Source organism: Phycomyces blakesleeanus (assembly GCF_001638985.1).
Source record: "Phycomyces blakesleeanus NRRL 1555(-) unplaced genomic scaffold PHYBLscaffold_1, whole genome shotgun sequence".
Classification (NCBI taxonomy): domain Eukaryota; kingdom Fungi; phylum Mucoromycota; class Mucoromycetes; order Mucorales; family Phycomycetaceae; genus Phycomyces; species Phycomyces blakesleeanus.
In genome coordinates, this window is record NW_017265134.1 from 315,512 (window position 1) to 335,627 (window position 20,116).

General features: G+C 35.4%; 9 protein-coding genes across 9 annotated transcripts; 4 read left to right on the forward strand and 5 right to left on the reverse strand.

Moving 5' to 3' along the window:
* Positions 1 to 853: 853 nt before the first annotated feature.
* Positions 854 to 2,080, reverse strand: PHYBLDRAFT_137918 (hypothetical protein; the record flags this gene model as incomplete). The annotated part of the gene is made up of 4 exons (XM_018429902.1): positions 854 to 1,267; positions 1,400 to 1,544; positions 1,644 to 1,851; positions 2,062 to 2,080. 4 exons carry the CDS (start codon positions 2,078 to 2,080, stop codon positions 854 to 856), a joined length of 786 nt encoding a protein of 261 aa, XP_018298400.1.
* A 256-nt stretch (positions 2,081 to 2,336) lies between these two features.
* PHYBLDRAFT_55743 (hypothetical protein) lies at positions 2,337 to 2,876 on the reverse strand. The gene is made up of 2 exons (XM_018440201.1): positions 2,788 to 2,876; positions 2,337 to 2,685 (listed from the first exon to the last, which is right to left on the reverse strand). The coding sequence occupies exons 1-2, from the start codon at positions 2,832 to 2,834 to the stop codon at positions 2,415 to 2,417; spliced, it is 318 nt and encodes a 105-aa protein (XP_018298401.1). The 5' UTR covers positions 2,835 to 2,876; the 3' UTR covers positions 2,337 to 2,414.
* Positions 2,877 to 5,091: 2,215 nt separating this feature from the next.
* On the forward strand, positions 5,092 to 5,534 carry PHYBLDRAFT_17947 (hypothetical protein; the record flags this gene model as incomplete). Its single annotated transcript, XM_018438151.1, has 2 exons — positions 5,092 to 5,278; positions 5,329 to 5,534. Coding segments are annotated over 2 exons (393 nt in total), but the record flags the coding sequence as incomplete, so codon positions are not given.
* A 503-nt stretch (positions 5,535 to 6,037) lies between these two features.
* Positions 6,038 to 7,364, forward strand: PHYBLDRAFT_156861 (hypothetical protein). Its single transcript, XM_018433525.1, has 2 exons — positions 6,038 to 6,587; positions 6,670 to 7,364. Exons 1-2 carry the CDS (start codon positions 6,156 to 6,158, stop codon positions 6,799 to 6,801), a joined length of 564 nt encoding a protein of 187 aa, XP_018298403.1. The 5' UTR covers positions 6,038 to 6,155; the 3' UTR covers positions 6,802 to 7,364.
* Positions 7,365 to 7,617: 253 nt separating this feature from the next.
* On the reverse strand, positions 7,618 to 10,145 carry PHYBLDRAFT_36860 (hypothetical protein; the record flags this gene model as incomplete). Its single annotated transcript, XM_018440084.1, has 6 exons — positions 7,618 to 7,791; positions 8,116 to 8,412; positions 8,535 to 8,658; positions 9,289 to 9,386; positions 9,519 to 9,625; positions 9,863 to 10,145. The coding sequence occupies 6 exons, from the start codon at positions 10,143 to 10,145 to the stop codon at positions 7,651 to 7,653; spliced, it is 1,050 nt and encodes a 349-aa protein (XP_018298404.1). The 3' UTR covers positions 7,618 to 7,650.
* A 315-nt stretch (positions 10,146 to 10,460) lies between these two features.
* PHYBLDRAFT_161012 (hypothetical protein) lies at positions 10,461 to 11,527 on the forward strand (the record flags this gene model as incomplete). The annotated part of the gene is made up of 2 exons (XM_018434331.1): positions 10,461 to 10,674; positions 10,839 to 11,527. 2 exons carry the CDS (start codon positions 10,461 to 10,463, stop codon positions 11,525 to 11,527), a joined length of 903 nt encoding a protein of 300 aa, XP_018298405.1.
* Positions 11,528 to 11,781: 254 nt separating this feature from the next.
* On the reverse strand, positions 11,782 to 13,410 carry PHYBLDRAFT_120337 (hypothetical protein). The gene is made up of 3 exons (XM_018428736.1): positions 13,049 to 13,410; positions 12,700 to 12,845; positions 11,782 to 12,604 (listed from the first exon to the last, which is right to left on the reverse strand). The coding sequence occupies exons 1-3, from the start codon at positions 13,250 to 13,252 to the stop codon at positions 12,070 to 12,072; spliced, it is 885 nt and encodes a 294-aa protein (XP_018298406.1). The 5' UTR covers positions 13,253 to 13,410; the 3' UTR covers positions 11,782 to 12,069.
* Positions 13,411 to 15,182: 1,772 nt separating this feature from the next.
* On the forward strand, positions 15,183 to 15,932 carry PHYBLDRAFT_61417 (hypothetical protein; the record flags this gene model as incomplete). Its single annotated transcript, XM_018440802.1, has 1 exon — positions 15,183 to 15,932. The coding sequence occupies one exon, from the start codon at positions 15,183 to 15,185 to the stop codon at positions 15,930 to 15,932; it is 750 nt and encodes a 249-aa protein (XP_018298407.1).
* Positions 15,933 to 16,967: 1,035 nt separating this feature from the next.
* PHYBLDRAFT_129099 (hypothetical protein) lies at positions 16,968 to 18,678 on the reverse strand. The gene is made up of 7 exons (XM_018429263.1): positions 18,443 to 18,678; positions 18,111 to 18,354; positions 17,963 to 18,018; positions 17,847 to 17,887; positions 17,567 to 17,778; positions 17,385 to 17,424; positions 16,968 to 17,281 (listed from the first exon to the last, which is right to left on the reverse strand). The coding sequence occupies exons 1-7, from the start codon at positions 18,666 to 18,668 to the stop codon at positions 17,156 to 17,158; spliced, it is 945 nt and encodes a 314-aa protein (XP_018298408.1). The 5' UTR covers positions 18,669 to 18,678; the 3' UTR covers positions 16,968 to 17,155.
* Between the last annotated feature and the right edge of the window lie 1,438 nt (positions 18,679 to 20,116).

The following is a 20,116-nucleotide window of genomic DNA, read 5'->3' on the forward strand; positions in this document are numbered from 1 at the left end:
GAGGGCTCATTTATAAGAAGAAATTAATTAGTCAAATAAATCTGAAAAGAAATAAAATAATGTTTGTATATTTTGACGCGGCATCGTCAATCGTCTTTAACTACAGATGCTGTTTTTGTCTATAAAGTATATAAATTGCAGAATAATGTTTGATGATGCCGATTCCGTGAATTGTATAGTATTGAATTTGGCTAATGCGGATGGACATTACAAATAGCATGCATTGGAAAAAGAAAGATAAAACACGCACATATATAAAAACCACATTCCATATTAAGCATAATATCTTTCTCTTTCTCTTTAAACTTCCTGGTGTAATACTCTATCTTGATAGAGAAGAGCCCAACTTGTTCTTATTCAGAATATTGTATATCTAGCATTGGCCTTATCTCCTTTTTTAGTTCTTTTTATGTCTAGTCTACTTTTCAGAAATACAACATCATTTGTCAAAATATACTCGTCCTAAGCTGCTATTTACAGAAATGCCAAATAGAATAATAATTGCATAAACTTCTTCAAATCCAGGTAAAGTATATATATAAAATATTAATTTATTCTGTTAAAAATCTTATCAAACGGAACGGGACAAGATGACTCAAATCCACCCGATTGTACTGAGTCTGATCTTGTACTGATAGGTATATAATATATAAAAGGATAATTCTTTACATGTATTATTATTAAATATATGTATATAAACAATTAACGGCCTCTGGATAAACACATTCCGTTTTCAAAGGGTCGACAAGGCATTTATATTAATTAAAATAATGACAAGAGGTAAGACCTTTCAAATTATATATATATATGAGTGTGAGTGCTTTTTAATGTTTATTATATCTATTTGAGTCAATCATTTTGGTTCGCTTGCTTCCTTTTCATTTGATTCGTATTGAATATAATCGCGTTTGTGTCGATGGGTGAATTTCTTTTGAGTCTTTTCTTTGTAATAGTCCTGGATGAGTTCATAGAAGAATCGATAATAGAACATCAGGTTGTCATAGCGACCATCGTATCCATCCGGTGTCTCATAAGTCTCTGCAAATTCACGGTAGAGATAATAGATGGCTTCAATGGTGGCCAGGTAATTTTCGCTCAATTGCTGGTAGCGCCAAAAGTATGTCTGGCGAGGTTCGATAGTAACCTTTTGCATGAGGCCTAGCTGAGGAGTTTCGCGTACCATGCGTTTTGCTTGACGCCAGGTACCGTCAATGACTATAATACGATCAAATGATTCGCGTGGAATTTGATCCAGTGTTTTTGCATCCTTGATAATAATGATGATTATTAGCATTTTTTTTTAAAAAAAAGAGAGGGAAATGAATATGTACATATGTACATATGTATAAAAGTGATTTTTTATAGCAACAAAGAGCAAATGGGAACAATTGAAACTTACTGGTCCTGGAAAAAGCATAAGAACTCGTTCAGGATTTTCATACGTTGGTATTTCTTGCCAGTTATAAATCGCTACATCGTTCTCTGCGAGTACTCTGGCATGAATAGCAGTTGATTTTCCATCAAGTTCTTGTTCGTGCTTAATTCTATAAAACAACAATATATATATATATATATAAGTACATTTGTAATTTATAATTTATAATTTACAAATGTTTATAATCAACAAATCCTCTGTAACTTACACATCTAATGGCACCGGGAGAGTGATTGATGGTACCTGAGAGCGATCCATTCCAATGACAGTAAAGCATCGGTAACAAAAGTACTTTAACATTCTTGAGCAGGTTGGACATTTCTGTCGGTCCGAGGTAGCATAAAGAATGGTATCATCGCTTGTCTTGAGATCAGCAAATGGGGACGTCTTCTTGCAAGGTTGTTCAGAATTGGAATCTTTATTTGTTTATATATATATATATATATATATTTGTTTTATTTAAATAATTATTTAATTGACATATATTCTTATTTATTTTTTGAAAAAAAAAATGTATACTTTATAATGTAAAAGAAGTGAAAAGGAAGATGTATACATATTCTTTGCTTATTTAATTTAATTCAATTTAATTTAATTTAATTTTTATTTTTATTTTTATTGTTCACCTGTAGAAATATTAGCCATGGTCTATTATCAAAGCAATCAGCATAAAAGAGTATAGATATATTTTATTAATTAAATTCTAAAAAAAAAAGATAGAATTTGGATTGGGTTGAATTTTTGATTTGTCCTGAAAGCTTTGGATGGGACTGTAACCGTCACGTAAGAGGCTTTTGCAAAGTCACTTTCTTTAATAAATGAAAGATATATCATATCGTATCACATAAAATATAATAATAATAATAATAAGAATAGGAAGAATTGATAAAGAAGTATATTTATATAGATGTGTAGTTTATTATTTCGATTACAATATATATATATATATATATATATTAACAAAAAAAAAGTGTGTATATTAGTTGTAATCAATTACTTTCTTAACATAATAAGCACCGGCAGCGATAGAAATGACAGAAAGAGCGACAGGGACGGGCTTCTTGAACTGGGTCTTGATTGCGCGGGGAATCATGCCACCGGCTAACAGGGTAGAGGCAACAACAGCAGTCTCGTGTCCGTAGTCCTTGTTCTCCTTGATCAGATAACCGGCTACACCATAAAGAGAGCCAATGCCAACACCGGCAATAAGAGAAGGAAAGGAGCGAGTGCGAGCAAATCCAGCAATGCCACTTGAATTATTTTGTTTATTTTGTCATAAGAAGAAGAATAATAGTTAAAGTTGATGACTGTTGCCATTAAACCGTTAAAGGACATAGGTGTATATGTATTACCCTGTGGCTGACAAGGCTGCCATTGTGAATGCGGTGTGGGAAGACATTATTAGTGGTAAGTGTGTTGGTATTAAGCAGGTACAAATGGGAATGAAAGAGAAAGAAAGAGAGTGAAGGACTTGAAAAGGGCGCGTTTTGACTATATAGATTTTTTTTAAGCTTTAATCATCCTTATTATTAATATAAATATTTTATAGTGTTAAAATTTATCCGAGAGATTGTGAATAAAATCAAAATCCAAAGAAGAAAAGCAAGTACTCCGCCAGCAGTAATGCCGCTCTCTCTTTCTCTCCAAGAGAATATATTATATATAAAAGAAAGTCTTTAAATACAATAAATACGTACAAAGTAATTTGTTAATTTACATAAAATATTCTATTAAAGAACTGAATAAAAAGATAAAAGAGGTATTAGATATATCTTTACCCCCAAAAGGTCTGTGCCACATAAGAATTAGCTGGGTAGACTGGAAGAATATGGGACGAAATTATATATATATATCCTTGTTTTTCTTACTTTTGCTTTTACTAGAATTTTTGCCTGTGTTTTTGTTCTATTGGGAATCATCTCCGCTTTGTTTTATTTATTTATTTATTTATTTTACATTTCATCCTCTTCTTCTGCTTCTGCTTCTTCTTCTTCTTCTTCCTTTTTTTTCTTTTGCTTATTTAAACTAAATTACCTACTATACTTATCATATAATACCATGGACATTCCACCTCTTCCAGTAGCCTACTATGAAAACTTTCTGGAGAGTATTGCTCAGATAGTATCCAAGCTATTGGCTGACAAAGAAGCCGAAGCAATGCTTAAATCCCTCCAGTCACTTGAAGAAAACGTTCGACGGTTGAGTAGGTAATATATTAAGACATTCACATTATCAAAATATTAATAAACTTTTATTTATTTCTTAGCAAGAGTCTTAGTAAACTTGGAATCGAATTCACAACGTTGGATAATTCCAGATCAGAAAAAATGTTGGGTACAAAGTTATGCAAACACAAGGGCTCAACATGCACCCAGAACAGTTTTCGGGCGTTCACCAAAGCTTTTGGGGTTGCCTTTATTGTAAAATATCTTGTTGGTCTTTCCCAAGCCATCTTGTCTGGAGACCTTTTGAGACGGTTAGTCCAACCAATCAATCAATGCGTATATCTTTATTTATTAGCTATCAAGCAGATAGATTGTGGTTTACCTAACAAAATTTTCGAATAAAACTATATGATTCTATAGACCGAATCTATTAAAACGTCTGGCTGGATGGTAAGAAACCCATAAGAGTTTATGTATACAAGATATTAAGCTATTTTATTCAGGGATACCTTGTCATTTGCTCTATTTCTTGGAACATTTCTGAGTTCTTACAAGGCAGTGCTGTGTGGGATGCGTCGATTAAACAAAGCCGATCCAAGTTCTCCGTTGTCGTCGGAAAGACTGAATGGATTTGTGGCTGGCACAGTGGCTGGACTGGCGCTAGCTCTAGATAGAAATCCTCACCGTCGCCAATCGATTATGTTGCTAATCAGTGCACGGACCCTCCAGGTGGTATCGTGTTGGTTAATGAAGCAGTGGGATCTGCGCCGGCACAAGCAGGACCATGATGGCCGGGTCAAGCTCAAGGAACTGTTGGACAGCCAAGGGTTTGCGGTTGGTCAGAGCCGGCAATTGATCGTCGAAGACAAGACTGATTGGCAGGACAATCTGGCCAGCTTTGCTCGGCGTTGGGCGGGGGTTGGATTGATGATGGCAGCCAGTGCTCAGCTTACATACAGCTTTGTGGTCGAGCCTCATACCTTGCCAAACTCGTTTATTGAGCTGGCTCTGGTGCACTCTGGGTCACGTGGCGAGCTTGGGGTTATGGCTGGACCGTTCAATAAGGCCGGAGCACAGATGATCAGGCGGCTGGCTGGTGAAGACACGTCGTTGCCGGCCGGAGTGACCAGCCATAAGTTTATTATGGAGAATGTCAGTCCGAACATTGCGCCTGTGTTGCCTCGCCTGGCGCACCATGCCAGCATTGGGTGTGCACTTCAGCATCCCTTGAATGACAGCTGTCTGCGGAGTAAATTGAGTTTGTTCCTCAAGGAGTTTCCACGGGCCTTTTGGTTGTTTGTACCCTTGAATCTTGTAAGTGAAAGAGACTGAATGTTGGTATATAATTGATTACTCTTTTGTTTTTGTTTAGGTTGTAGTATTGGTTTCTCGGTTTGGACTGCTATCAAAAGAGTATGCTTAGATACATATTATATATATATATATATATATATTGAATTTTAATTTAATAATTTTAATAGACCACTTAATGTGTTAAAGAGATTGGTAAAGACATCGCTTCGATCGGCTCTGTTTCTATCGCTCTATATGAGTGTGGCATTTGGAGTGCCTTGTGGACTTCGCCGGCTGTTCAGGACAGAGGGACGGTGGATTTATGCAGTGAGCGGACTTGCGGCCGGAAGTATGTCTGTTGTTGAAGCCAAGGGACGACAGCTAGGTAAGAAAGGATATGTTTAGTAGATGTGTATCTGATAGATTGGGCTGTAGAATTGGGACTGTATTTCCTTCCAAGAGCTATGGAGGCTTTGTGGCAGATGATGGCCAAACGTGGGTATGTAACCCGGGTTCCATATGGGGAGGTTGTGCTGTTTATGGGATCAGTGGGAACTCTTATGACGCTATATCAGACCGACAAGAGCTCTGTTGGATCAACGTACCTTGGGACAATGTTTCGATTCTTTGGAGAAAACTAGAATTAAATTAAATTAAATTAAATTAAATTTTTTTTTCTATTATTCTTATTATTAATAATAATAATATTATTATTATATAAATAAATAAGAATAAAATATATTTTATTATATAAATATTATATATATAAATAAAATAAAATAAAATAAAAGATAATAAAATAAAAGAAAAAAAGGAAAAAACTCAAGGTTCCACTGAAATATATATATATATATATTTTAAATAATAAATAATAATAATGTACAGTAATTAGCCAATCATAAAACAAATTTTAATAAATAGATAAATAAATAAAATAAAATAAATAAATAATAAAGAATAAAAATAATACTAAAATAAATAAATAAATAAATAAATAAATAAATAATAAAAAAAAAAACTATATTTATATATTTATATTTATATATATTTTTATTTTATTTTATTTTTATATATAAAAAATATATATATTTTATTTATTTTATTTTATTTTATTTTATTTTGTTTTTCTTTTCTTTTCTTTTCTTTTCTTTCTTGTTGTTATTTTTTTTATAAAGAAGAAGCAGAGGAAGCAGAAAATTCCTTTATTTATATAATAAAATAAAATAAAATAAAGTAAAGTAAAAACAAGAATAGTGCCTGCAATGATTTCCAAGAATGAAAATGACACTCAGCAGCCTCGCCGTGGGCCAGGAAGACCACGAAAGATTCCCAGGGAAGGAGACGTGATTGGAGTTAGTGGAAAGACTATCGCCTCACCTGCAAAGATACCCCGACCTACTTCCTCTACAGATGGTCCCAGAAAGCGTGGAAGACCCCCAAAGAAAGCCACACCTCCTCAGCCTGCCTTCTTATTGTCCTCAACCACCTCAACCTCAACAAGTCACCACAGTCATAGTCTCCACCACCATCCTGCATCTATTCTTGCCTCAAAGAATGATATCCTGGACAATCTGGACGATGACGTGTCAGACTCTGGTCTGCACAGAAGAGGCAGGTCATTCAAAAAGGAAACAGACACACTTGATGAGTTTGAGATTGAGGCACTGAGTCTTTCATTAGTGGCCAAGGAAGTCGTAAGTCTTTTTTTTTGTCTCCCAAAAAAAAACGCGCTTTGATGTTCTATTTCTTATCTTTCTTCTTTCTTTGTATTCTTAGGCACCCATAATCAAGAAGAGAGGCAGACCGCGTAAGCTGGACGGCATTTCAAAGAAGCCAAAGATCCAAACATCCAGCGATCAGTCCGGCACAAAAAGGGGTCCTGGAAGACCAAAGAAGATCCAGGTTTAAACAAACAAACAAACAAACAAACAGGCAAACAGGCAACCACTACCCACCATCACCAGCACTAGTACCAGTACCAACACTATCACCAAGACCAAGACCAAGACCAAGACCAAGACCAAGAGCAACATCAATGACCAATAGGCAGTACAAATAACAAGAAAGATAAAGGATATAATATCATATATATATATATAAAAATATATATAATAAAGAGAAGGAGAAGGAAAAGAATGAAAGGGAGGGAGGGGGAGGATTGGATTTGATTTGATTTGATTTGATTACCCTTTTTTTTCATTTATTATTTCTATCATTACCTTTACCTTTACCTTTACCTTTATCATTAACCATTAACTTTTTCTACTTTCTATACTTCTTCTACTTCTTCTACTTCTTCTACTTCTTCTACTTCTTCTACTTCAATTACATCTCCTTATGTCTTTATTTTATTTTATTCTATCTTATTTTTCAAGAACAAAAAACCAAAAAAAAAAAAGGAAACTCATCTTTACACACGCACACAAGCACAATACACAAATACACAAATACACAAATATATATATATATATATTTATTATTATTATTATTATTATTATTATTATATTGTATATTGCATATACAAAAAAGGAAAGAAGAAAGAAAGAAAGAAAAATATTAGCTGAATCTGCAAAAGAGTTGTGAATACATACATACATATTTCTTGTTTTATACCATACACATCTTTATACTCATAGTGCTCATAGCACTTGGTGTTTTCACCTCTAATAACAATGATAACAACAAAAACAACGACAATAATGATGATGGTAACAGTGATAATGAGTGTGTACAAATATTTATTTTATTTAATTGTGATTATGAAGATACATGTGTACTTGCAAGCACTGCCATTTGACGCCACTGTCCATCGTAACCAGCCTTCCACAGCCTCAGCTTACCGTCATCACCAGAGGATGACAGAATAGTTCCAGTCACATTCCATTCAACACGCCAGACCTTGTTGTTATTGTTGTGTATATATAAATTTATAAATATATATATATATATATATATATTTGTGTTTGTATTTTTGTGTTTTTGTGTGTATATAAAATTATTATTATTTATATATAATATAATATAAAAAAAAAATTCATTTATTTCAAATAAAATTATATTTATCAGTCTTTTTTTTTTTCTCAAAAATTATTCAGACAATATAACTTGTCAAAAATATGTATATTTTGCTTTATATAATTCCAAGAATGTGTTCGAATAATTTTAAGAGAGATAGAAAAAAAAAGAAGGGGGGGGAGGGCGTAATTATCTATTTGGTCTTACCTCTGCATGATGATCATCAAAGTCACCTATCATTTCAACCTGAAGTGGCCGGTGTCCAATACGTCCTCCTTGTCTTCCATTATTCGACATTGACTGTGCGCGCTGAGACGGAGCCAGTCCAGTCAAGGGCATCTCGGTAATCTTGAAGATCCGGACATGATGATCCTTGCACGCCGTAGCGATCAACTGGTATGAACGGGCCATACTAGGAGCCCAACTCACATCATGCACCTCTTGTGTATGTTCAGGCAAACATTCTGCTGGGTACCAACGATTATGTCCATCGTGCTTGAATATCTATAAAATTTATTTTAAATAAATAAACTTGCACATATAAAAACTTCCTACTTCCTTTCCCCACAAATACTCTCTCTCTCTCTCTCTTTGTGTGCATTTTCAAAAACCCTAATACTTCACACTCTACTCAAACTTGCCCGTGCTCCAATCTCTTTTCCAAGACCGACTACCATCAGGGCAGTAGCAGTGCGATTGGGACACCAGTCAATGCAATATCCACTGTCGGCATCAATCGGTCGATGATGGCTGGGTTGGGTGGCTGATGATGATGATGCGGTCTGGATATTACTTGCAGGGTTGGGTGAAATGCCTTGGGTGGTAGACGCAACTACTCCAGAGTTATTTCCAGAGTAAGGTACAGGATATATTTGGCTACCATCTACATTACCACCAATACCACCACCTCCTCCTCCACCAATACCACCAATACCACCAATACCATTTATTCCACCTATTCCACCCATACCACTACCACCCATTCCACCGCCACTGATACCAATACCACTACCAGTATTGATACCACCGACGCCGCCATTAATACCACCACCGTTGATACCACCGTTGATACCACCGTTGATACCAATACCAATGCCGCCAATGCCACTACCGCCAATACCACCATTACCGCCAGTACCGCCGCTGATACCGCCGATACCGCCTCCTAATCCACCGCCTCCTCCTGCTCCGCCAATAACATGGCTAGCTTGAGAGCTGTTGCTAGAACTTGTGCTGTTGGTATGTGCAGGCTGTTGCTGTTGCTGTTGCTGTTGCTGTTGCTGTTGCTGTTGCTGTTGCTGTTGCTGCTGCTGCTGCTGCTGCTGCTGTGATTGTATGTGTCCCTTGATTGCGTTATCTGGCAAGGTAGCATAGGATGACGATGCGATCTCAAACTCCTCCATCTGTGACCATTGTGCAAGGTTGGTAGGTTCCAAAGCCTCATAAACTCTCACAATTCCATCAACTGAACATGTAGCCTTTATTTAAACAATTAAAGTTAAAATTGATTTTGATTTTGATTTTGATTGTACTTGTACTTGTACTTGTACTTGTACTTGTATTTGTATTTGTTCTATTTAAATGAAACAAGAGAATATATATAGACTTACTAGTCTCAATGCACCTGGGATTGGTGAAAATGCAATATCCAATACAGCACCGCGGGATTCAACAAGGCGGAATCTTTCAGCCCAACGTTTTTGGCTATTCTTGGGTTCTTTTGTGTGTGTGTGTGTGTGTGTGTGTTTATGCAGGTACAAAGGTTGATTTGTAGATTGATTCGTCAAGTCGTTAGCATCATCATTGTGTTTTTTTTAAAAAATAAATAAATAACAAGTCAGTCTACCATATAATTTTAGGGCCATATTGGCACAACAGTAAAGAAAGAAAGAAATAATAGTATATAGTACTATTGATGTACTCGTACTATGTTATGTTAAATTTATATTATTACCAACAGAAAGTTCTTCCCAGATCTTGACTTGTCGATCGAATGAACAGCTGGCAATCACTTGTCCGTATTCGGGATTAGCCCAGATAGCTTTGAGGATAGACGAATCGTGGGCCTTCCAGGTATCATTGATTTCCCAGGCAGCCGAATCTTCATGCTCAACGAAATCCCAAACCTTGAGGCGTTGATCGGATGAACAGGTCACAAGTCGCTTGCCATAGAAATCATAGGCAATGTCATGAACAAGATCTTCATGTGCCGTATCGAACGCTGTTATGCTACTCATCTCCAAAAAAAAATAAAAAAAATAAAGGAGGGAAGAGAATGTATATAAATATATATATATATAATATACTGTAGTGGATACCACGTATTAATTAATGTTCTCAACAAGATTAAGGCACGTGCATTCCTTTGTGACGTATACTCTTGTCACTTATGCGAAATGAACCTTGCTTCATACATAGTAGATTTTTATTTTATTTTTTATTATTATTTTTTTATTTTTTTCTTATTAACAATGTAATTTATATATAATACTTGTTTCTTTGCACTTTATTTTATTTTATTTTATTTGTTTTGTTTTGTTTTGGTATTTTTGATGCTAAGAACAACGCTTTTAAAAAATATTCACCTACTCACTAAAAGTAGTATTGGTACTGCTACTGCTACTGCTACTGCTACTACTACTACTACTATTACTTTATGCAAATACTCTCAAGCAAGAGTATTAGCTATCGGAGGCTGTCAACGTCAATTGTCCACCCAGTCAAAAGACACTCGGCCAAGCGAATATGAACTAAGAGTTGGCTATGGTAAATACTTTAAATTTAAATTTTAAATATGTATATAATATGTATATATAATGTATTCAGAGTACTGATACTATATATTATATTATAATATATGTAATATGTATTATTTTGTGTATATTATTATTTTAAATAATGATAATAATAATAATAATAATAATAAATAGCTATTGCAATACTTCAGGACGATCTGCCAAACTTTTTTGAAAATGGACTTGAGAATGACACAATCTATTCTAATAACATTGTCTTGTCGGATCCTCATTACACTCGGCTATCAATACAAGGCCGAACCACCTACTTACATATTGCACAGGCTCTTCGGTGGAGTCTGAGAATGTACTTTGATGCAATCCAGTTTGAGATTACCCGGATGCGCGTCTTGCCAGATATTCCGGCCGATTCGTCTCCAGATGACACAAATAACCGAGACGATCAAAGCCAAGAAGAAGATTCTGGTGAGAATCAGGGCTGGGATCCTCAAAACAAAGATGACATGCCCGACATCCATCCTCTGCGCGACGTCTTGGCCACCAAGGGAGTCGTGAGATCGCTTGAGGTTCGTTGGCGGCTGCAGGGAACCCACCGGCCGTCGTTTGGATTGAACCAGTTGTTGGGCATGAATGTCGATATACCGGTGCGCCATGTGGAAGGAGTGTTTGTGTATGCGTTTGACAGCGAAGGGTTTATTGGAGAGCATCGGATCCAGAGAATCGTGCCGCCGCCTAGCAGGCGTGTTCTCTGGGTCCACTCCTGGGGAGCACGGCTGCATGCCTATCTAGAGGCCCTACGAAGGCGACCAGAGTTGAATCCAGGTATTGGTGTTGGATGCCGAACTACCACCCCTCCTCCTTGATAGAAATAATATTTATAATACTAATAACGATAACCAATCTGGCTTATAACTATACTAAACTAAACTACACGCAAATACAATACTTACTTTTTGCTCTACTCCAATCCATTACAACAATTTGCTTTATTCTTATTCTTATTTTATTTTACTTTACTTCTCTATACTCATGTACATGTTTTACTTGTTTTCTTTTCTTTTTTGGTTACATTAATAAATATATAATACAATATGTTTCAATTTGGCTTCATTTGTTTCAGAATGGTTCAATTTGTTTTATTGCGTGGTTAAATTAGAGGGAAGTAAGGTGTAAAGTAGAAACGAAGAAAGAAAGACAAAACAATAAAAACGTAGGATAATAAGAGAAGCGAAGGGAAGGGAAGGGAAGGAAAGGGAAGAGAATAGAATAGAGAGGAGGGGGGGTTTTCTAGTGTTTGTTGTAATATAAAATGTACTATTAAAGCTAGGTAAAGAAGAAGACGAAGAAGAAGATAATAATAATAATAATAATAATAATAATAATAATAATAATAACAATAAAGAATTTACAATGCCTTTTTCTTATCCAAGGAGCGTTTGGCTGCTGCTTGCTGCTTGCGATAAGCGCGGTACTTCTTGTCGGTTCCAAATATATAGTCCCACCAGCGGAACGAGGAAGCGTAGTTACCGACGAATGCTTGGTGGTGGTAGTCGTGGTGCTCGGCGCCTGCCCAGAAGGGGATCCAGTGGCAGAGAGACCAAGGGAAGTCGTATCCAGAGTGGGCGTCGATGGCCTGTACGAGACGCAAGACGATCCAGACCAGCATCGAGAACAAGTGAAGGTTCCACCCGGGACTGGAACTGAAGAAGTATTTGACGACGGCGTGGTAGAACAAAGGACCGCCGATGGTACCAAGTCCGAGGATCGAGGTTTCGATAGGGTGGGCGTATTCGGCAGCAATACCAAAGGGTGCAGAGTACTCGTGGTGGATCTTGTGAACCTTTTTGTACAATGGAGGCCAGTGCATGATACGGTGGACAACGTAGTGATAAAAGTCTTCGATGAAAAAGAAGATTCCCATCTGAACAGCAATCACGGACCTTTTTTTTTAAGGTTTTAAAATAAAAATTAATATGTTTGTACTTCTTTAATATAATAATAATTATTCTTATTCTTATTATTATTGTGAACTCACCAAGAAGGAAAAGGAACGTCAATATCGATGCCTAGTAGGCTGGCCATGGGGTGGAAAAGCAAGATCAAAGGACCCTCGAAAGCAAAGTGTTGGTAGAGGACACTCTTTGTGCACTTCCAGTAATCATCTTTGGAATTGATTTTTTTCTACATATTGTACACACACATATTAAGTATTTTTGTTTTTACTATATATAATATCTATCTATCTATCTATCTACCAATCTTGGTAATGACAGATCCAACTAGTAATTTCTTTCTCTTTCTTTCTTAGGCACAACACTGCACATTCACATTCACTAAACACTAAGCACACAAATACTTGTTTATATTGGTGGTATTGTACTTACGGGTTGGAGTTTGTAGCGTTGGAAGTAAGGAATAAAATCGCAAATCAAAAATGGAATAAATCTGCCAAAGTAAACCAGTTCGTGCAAGAGAAAGGCAAAGATGCCTGTAACCACCAAAGGGTTGCGACCCTCGTACATTTGAGCCCATTGGATCTCCAACCAGTTGAGCTGATAAGGAGTCGAGTCTGTGAGCGTCGAGTTCATCGTTTCCTGGTTTATGTATCTGCCCCTCTGGTTTATTATTATTTCCAAGTGAACCACCAGCAGCAAAAGAAGAAGAAGAAGAAGAAGAAGAAGAAAAGATTTATAAAAAAAAAGGACCCTTTTTAAAAACTTCTTTATTTCTTTCTCGTTTTCTTTTTTTTTTTGGTATGCAAGAAGAAGAAGAAGTAGAAGAAAGGAAGAAAGAGAGAAATAAAGAAGACCTTTAAAAAAATTAATTATTTTTTTTTATAAATAAAAAAAAAAGAAAAGATTCTGACTTTACAAGAAATATTATTTATTTATATACTTTATATTTGTCAGTGCTTCCCACCAGTCAAATGAGGTGATTATTATTATTTTCATCATATTTATTTATTTATTTTACCCGCTCTAAAATACAAAGTACAAAATACAAAATCCCCCATTTTACTTTTACTTGACTCCGATTACCAATCAACCTATACAACTTGTAACTTTTGATTCTTTTCTTACTTTATTTTTCTGTAGGCATTTATTCGTATTTTACTCTATAAGAAAACACGTGCGATTTAGGTCTCCACTATATAAGAAAAGAAGATAGCTTGAGTCAAAAGATATTCTATCGTTTGTAAAGTCAAAGCCCCTAAAGAATATTAATGTTTATATTATTCTAAAGGAGGTGTAAAAGAAGGGTAGGGGAGGGGAGTGGTATTAGTTGGTGCTAATAGCTGGTGGTCATTGGTGCTATTATTATTATTTTGACAAATCAAATGAGAATCAAAATGCCAAGTGTGCCTGGGCCAAGCATTTGCCTGTTGATTTTGGCTTGTTGCTTGTTGCTTGTTGCTTGTTGTTGTTATCAGAATTGAAACCCAGATACGTCTGTCAAGCTGGCCGGGATCTGTCCAAGAGTCCGAGAACAGCAAAATAGAATATAAAAGGGGTAAAAAAAAAGACAAAAATTGTGATCTTTAGTTGTCATAATAGAGTCCTCATGCAACCAAACTTGTACAAGACAAGAAATAACATATAATAGAGTGAATAAAAGGATATCTTGTATAGCATATCATAGCATAGCATAGAATCGCACATATCAAAAAAAAAACAGAATAATGTATTATTGTTGGAATTCATGGTGGTTCTTTCTTGTTTGAATGTGTGATAGTTTGACAAGGTGTTTCCGACTATTGTGTGCGTGATTTCTTTTTATTTTTACTTTATATGTTAACCACCTTGGTTGTGCCAAAAGAAACTGGTACGACTCTTTAGTCTCAGATAAATCAAATCAATAAACAAAAGCGAAATTTTCTGTATAACAATATGAAAAAGAACATTGAACTCTTCTCATTTGTGTAAAACAGAGCACACAAACGCACAAACATCAAAAATTTATTTTATACAAACTACATTGCTCGTCTCGGCTCGGCCAAGTTCAGTCCAACTATGTAGTCCATACTTTTATCTATAGAACCAAAAAGAATCTGCTTATTTTAGTGCCTTGTCAATAATAAGAGAAAATTATCTCTTGTACTTTAATAGCACTATTAGTAGTAGTAGCAGTAGTAATAATAATAATAATAATAGTGATAATAATAAAAATATAGGCCTGTGGTTGATTTACTTTCATCAGAGCTTGAGCACAATTCATCTTACCCGACTATTTTTCTATGCTTCTCGGACTGCTTTTCGCTTTGATGTCACAACCCCCCCTCTCTTTCATTTTCACTCTCTTGTCCGCCACTCACCAGACCCAGTCAAGTTCAGAGGAGGGGAGGGGAAGATTTAGAAGCCAGAAATACGAGAGAGTAACAGAGTGTGGGAGTGAGGGAGGGAGGGAGAAAGTTAGAAAGTCAGAGGAATGAATTCTGCCCACCCAAAATAACAATAATAATAATAAAAATAAATAAATAATTTTTTTTAAAAAAAAAGAGACCCTTTTATATAAATAACAATGCAACGCTTCAATCGTCTCATTCAATCCACCACCACAGCAACAACAAAGGCACACTGGACTCCTTTCCGTCTCTTCACAACAGAGGCTGAGAGCACTCGTCCTGGATATGCTCCCGGATTCGCTCCTCCTCCAAACAGTCGCGACACTCCCAAACTCTCTTCCAAGCGTCGCAATCTTGGCACCTCATTGCCCTCCCACCTCGGTAATGCCAGCCAACGTACCGCTGCAGAGACAACCAGCCCCAAGAAGCACCATCGCGAAGAGCTCCGTACCAGACGCCACCAGTACGCTCAGGAACTGCTCGAAAAGCATGGCCGTCGTGAGGCTGCTGCTGCTGCCAAAAGAATGCTCAATCAGGAAAAGATCGAGGCTGTTAGAGCAGAGTTGATCAAGGAACAAGAGGAACAAAAGGCTCTTGAAGACGAAGTTGTCTCGATGCTCTCGCTCAACGCAACCGAGTCATTGGCTGACACCCGCACCAAGCGCGATGCCACCCGTGTGGCCAACCGTCTTCAGTTCGAGGCCAACCAGAAGGAAAGCCGTCTCAAGTTGATCTCCAAGTTGTATGCCTCAACCGAAAACTTTGTGACATTGGACAATTTGGATGAGCGTGTGGACGCTGTCGTCAAAACCAAGCAGCAATTGCCATACGCCGGCTCTCTCCACGAACTTCTTTCAGCACAATCAGTCGACAGAGCAGAAATTGAGAAGAGAAAGGAGATGCTGAAGGAGGCTGTTGGTCTCTAAGACATAAAAAAAAAGCAAGGGATTAAACCAACAACAACAACAACAACAACGACAACAACAACAAAAAGATAATAAAAATAATAAAACATCAGTAGACAAAGACGAACATAAAGAAGAAAAGAAGCAAAAGGACGAAGAAGAACAAAGAAATAAAAAAAAACAGATATTATCAATTGTTATTTCATCACCATATAACTCAAGGGATCAAAGAAGAAGGCGACGACCAAATACTTATACATACATATATATATATATATATACATTCACGAAATTACTATCACTATATCAAATAAAATCAAAATGAAATAGTAATGGTAATATTAATAAAGTATAGATGTATCATTGGAAACAAATCTAGGGAAGTATTGTCCTAAAAACACACACTCATACAAATGTTGTAAGAAGGGAAAGAAAGATAAAGTGCAAAATGCAAAATACTTGCTTTCGAATCTTGATCTGTTAATCAAATCAAATCAAATCATACATGTCAACCAAAGTAAGTCTTGTATCATTTTACATTAATCTAACCACAACCATTACATACATACTATGGATGCCAAAGATAAGTCTATCAAAAATCTTATGTAGTGCTCAAAATGATCCTTTCTTTTTTTCTTAAAAAAAAAAGAGTCTTGTAAGAACTTGGAATTTAATCAAGTGAATAGAATGGTTAGCAGAGAGACCATTGAGACTACTGGGCTGCATATTTATACTTTGGCGTAAATGATTCGAGACCATAGGCCATACTGAACCTCTTTATATCTCATATCACAATTAATAGCATTTAATTACATTGACTGGATTTAACAAATACACAAGAGAGAATATAAGACATTGCAATTGATAGGCCAAGACTTGTGCCAATTGAATGAACAAACAGTAAAAATCTTGTGATTTTTCCTTAGTTATACTTATTCACTTCTTCTTTAAAGGCGTTTTGTGTTCATTTGTGACAACCAAGTTAAAGTCAAAATACCATGTGAATTACCAAGAGATAAAAATCCAACTTGAGATTCCAAAAAATAAAAAATTGTTAATAAAAATGGTAGTGAACATTTTATTTTCAGTGAATAATAATAATAATAAAAGGAGGGTTTTATTACAATTTACACAAGCAGAGAATGAGAGTGGAAGATAAGAGATATACAACAACAACAAGAAAGAATAAAAAGTAAATGATGATGATGATGATTATAATGAAAGAAATGAAACAGCTATTATTTTTATTGGAAATCTAGACAAACGTTATTGCCATGTTTGTGCCAGTATTCCATAGCCTTCATGACACCAAGATAATGAGAAATGAGTGCAATGACAACAAAGATATGGAAGATTTGATGAGAGGCAAACTAAAATCAAAAAAAAAAAGTTAAAGAAGTTTATGATTGTTAGTCTTTTTTTTTATTGCTCTTTTTGAACTACATATTGATTCAAGGTTATTATATAACTTACCCAGATGTTGAATGTGCCTGGGTAGTATCGTTCTGGCAATCTTTTTTGGTTTTAGATATACATGTGAAAAATGAAGATGGACTTGGGATCAGTACTATATTTCGTGTGACAGCTACGAACGCAACCCCCACACATCCCCGCATATTATAATATAACGCATCACTGTACGGTTCTTGATTTACCTGTGACCATAGATTAGGGCACCGGTGACATAACTAACTGCCATTAGAAGCAGGTTTGCCAATGAAACGGTGTGAATAGCTCTATCAAAGCCATAAATATATATTCCGTGAAGTGTGGGTACAACACCAAATAGTCCCAGGGCCAAAAATAGGGATGTTCTGATCCATCTATAAGCAGGAGTTCTGAAATGCTTCATCAGAGTAATGGCAGCCTACATACGTACAGAAGATTCAATTCACCATAATAACAATTTTATGTCTTTCTTTTTCTGTTACTTACAGTAAAGGATCCCAAGACAGTAATAACCACCAAGTAAAAAGCTAAGAAAGAATTAATTAGGCAACCAAATCCAATGCAACAATCTTCATAATTTCTGGTTGTCTCAATATACTTACTCTGAATTCTAGTGTGGCAGTGGAAACCATAGTGAATAATAGGAAAGAAAGATCCTCTAAAGAAAATAAAAAGATGGATAAATGGATCAATAAATCAATGGATCAATGGATCAAATGTAGCTTATAATAAATAAAATAAATTACTTACACAATTAAACTGGTAATACCAGCATAATCACATCGGTTCCACGCAGCAGCAACAGGCTCCGAATGACATGAGAGACAGTGGAAACTACTACTGAAACCAAGGCAGACCAAGGCACCGATGATGAATGCAAAAAAGTATGCATAGTCGAATCGTGTCAGACTGTCTGCAAATGGCTGATTCCACAAAAATGAAATTCCAAGTCCAATAAAGACGAAAAATGCCAACAAGTGAGACCAGATATTCACTTTTTTTTTAAAAAAAAAAGAAGATAAAATAAAGAATCAATTAATATGCAAGCCCTTATGTTGTATGTTTATATAGTTTGAACTAACCGCTTTCATTGTGCAGGTAGAAAAGAGAATTGAAACAGTCTTTATAGTTTGGCATAGGAGGTCTGTAGCCATCAGTAATGTAGACATTGTCTTGCAGCCATGCTGGGAGATCGCTCCAGCTAACAGTCTTTCCGAACCGAGGTTGATCACCGAGAAGAGCCGCTGTGTCTTTGACAGAGTCGAGGGTTTCGAGAGGTGTAACTTCGTCTTCGATACTTTCGCGCATAATTGTTCGTTGATGAAGTGGCATGGAATCAAGAAAAAGAAAAAAAATTCAAAAATTCAAAAAAAAATGTAAAAAAAAGAAAAAAGAAAAAAAAATTAAACTATAATTGTGTGTGTATGTGAATGTGCTTTATATATATATATATATATATATATATATATGCTATTATTATTAGGCAATCTAGGTAAGGGTAAGCAAGGGTAGGGCACAGTACAGTACAGTAGAGTAGGTTAGGGTAGGGTAGGGTACATTGATCGCCTCTCTATATATACATACACAAAAATACGAAATGCAAGACGTTGACAATTGTCCAATCGATTGTTGGGTTCCCCAAAGGTTGGCTTTTTTTTTGTTTTAATTTCTTGAGTCTTGTTTTTTTTATATTATGTCTTTTTTTAAATTTCTTTTAGTAGCTAGTGAAATAAAACAGGGCATAAATATCAAAAAATAAATAATAAATAAAGCAGTAATATTTTATTTTCAAATGTCAGAGTAGTAAAAGACTTGTCAATTTCTTGGAAGCAAAAAAAAAAGTACAAAAAAAAAGTACAAAGGTACAAAAATTATAAAAAAAAGTCTTGTATACAGAAAAATGATAGGTACAAAAAAAAAAGAGAGAGAGTCCCAGTCTCGTTCTAATGACCTCTTTGGGCTGCTAAGAAAAATAATAATCCAAGAAGTTCTTATCAAAAATAATAATAATTTGGTTGTACTTTCACAAATGACTATTTTATTTTATATGTAATTTCCATATATAGTATTGCTACTTTTCTCTCTCTCTTATTCTTGCTTTAGAAATAAAGTCCTTTTTGTGACTTGTTCACGTTGGAGACTTCCATAAAAGGTAGTTATTGTTCCTTTAAACGCACCTTTTTATTTTATTTTCTCTGGCTTACATCTCCACACACCTGTTTCTAGTTAGTGATATAATCAAGTGAAATATATATGTGTGTGTCTGTATGTTGAATAAGAGCACGAGTCATACAGAAAGGAAGAAAGTCTTGTAGGATTTGTATTACAGTCTTGTTGACTATTGAGGAAGATTTATTCTTTCATATGATTTCTGTTTTCTGACCCTTATTATTGCCTTTTTATTGTTATTAAATATTTTTGCACTGATTAGTGTTTATTGAATATATATGTATTGATGAATGAATGAATGAATGAATGAATGAATGAATGAATAAAAAATATATATATATTTTTATAGTAAACCAACTACTATGCTTACTATTGGTAAAGAATATATTGCGTAATTTGTGCAGGGATTAAACAAGACCGAAAAAGGGTAATTTGTATTAGCATTATATTATATAACAATAGTCGTACAGGTGGCTTTGTTAGTTCAAGTTTGATGCTTTTTCTCATTGATGTGCCTTTTGGCTACCTATGAAAATGGAGGGTGGGAGTGGGGGTGATGGAGAGAGAAAGAGAGAAAATCTTATCGT

Excerpts from the sequence above, each read along its gene's own strand:
- PHYBLDRAFT_55743 (XM_018440201.1), bottom strand. The coding sequence starts at position 2,834 with ATGTCTTCCCACACCGCATTCACAATGGCAGCCTTGTCAGCCACAGG. Across the intron at positions 2,686-2,787 it reads GCAGCCTTGTCAGCCACAGG|TGGCATTGCTGGATTTGCTC; the intron begins GTAATACATATA and ends AAATAATTCAAG.
- PHYBLDRAFT_156861 (XM_018433525.1), top strand. The coding sequence starts at position 6,156 with ATGATTTCCAAGAATGAAAATGACACTCAGCAGCCTCGCCGTGGGCCA. Across the intron at positions 6,588-6,669 it reads CATTAGTGGCCAAGGAAGTC|GCACCCATAATCAAGAAGAG; the intron begins GTAAGTCTTTTT and ends TTGTATTCTTAG.
- PHYBLDRAFT_120337 (XM_018428736.1), bottom strand. The coding sequence starts at position 13,252 with ATGAACTCGACGCTCACAGACTCGACTCCTTATCAGCTCAACTGGTTG. Across the intron at positions 12,846-13,048 it reads AACGCTACAAACTCCAACCC|AAAAAAATCAATTCCAAAGA; the intron begins GTAAGTACAATA and ends TACAATATGTAG. Across the intron at positions 12,605-12,699 it reads GACGTTCCTTTTCCTTCTTG|GTCCGTGATTGCTGTTCAGA; the intron begins GTGAGTTCACAA and ends TTAAAAAAAAAG.
- PHYBLDRAFT_129099 (XM_018429263.1), bottom strand. The coding sequence starts at position 18,668 with ATGCGCGAAAGTATCGAAGACGAAGTTACACCTCTCGAAACCCTCGAC. Across the intron at positions 18,355-18,442 it reads CTACCTGCACAATGAAAGCG|TGAATATCTGGTCTCACTTG; the intron begins GTTAGTTCAAAC and ends TTAAAAAAAAAG. Across the intron at positions 18,019-18,110 it reads GGTATTACCAGTTTAATTGT|AGGATCTTTCTTTCCTATTA; the intron begins GTAAGTAATTTA and ends TATTTTCTTTAG.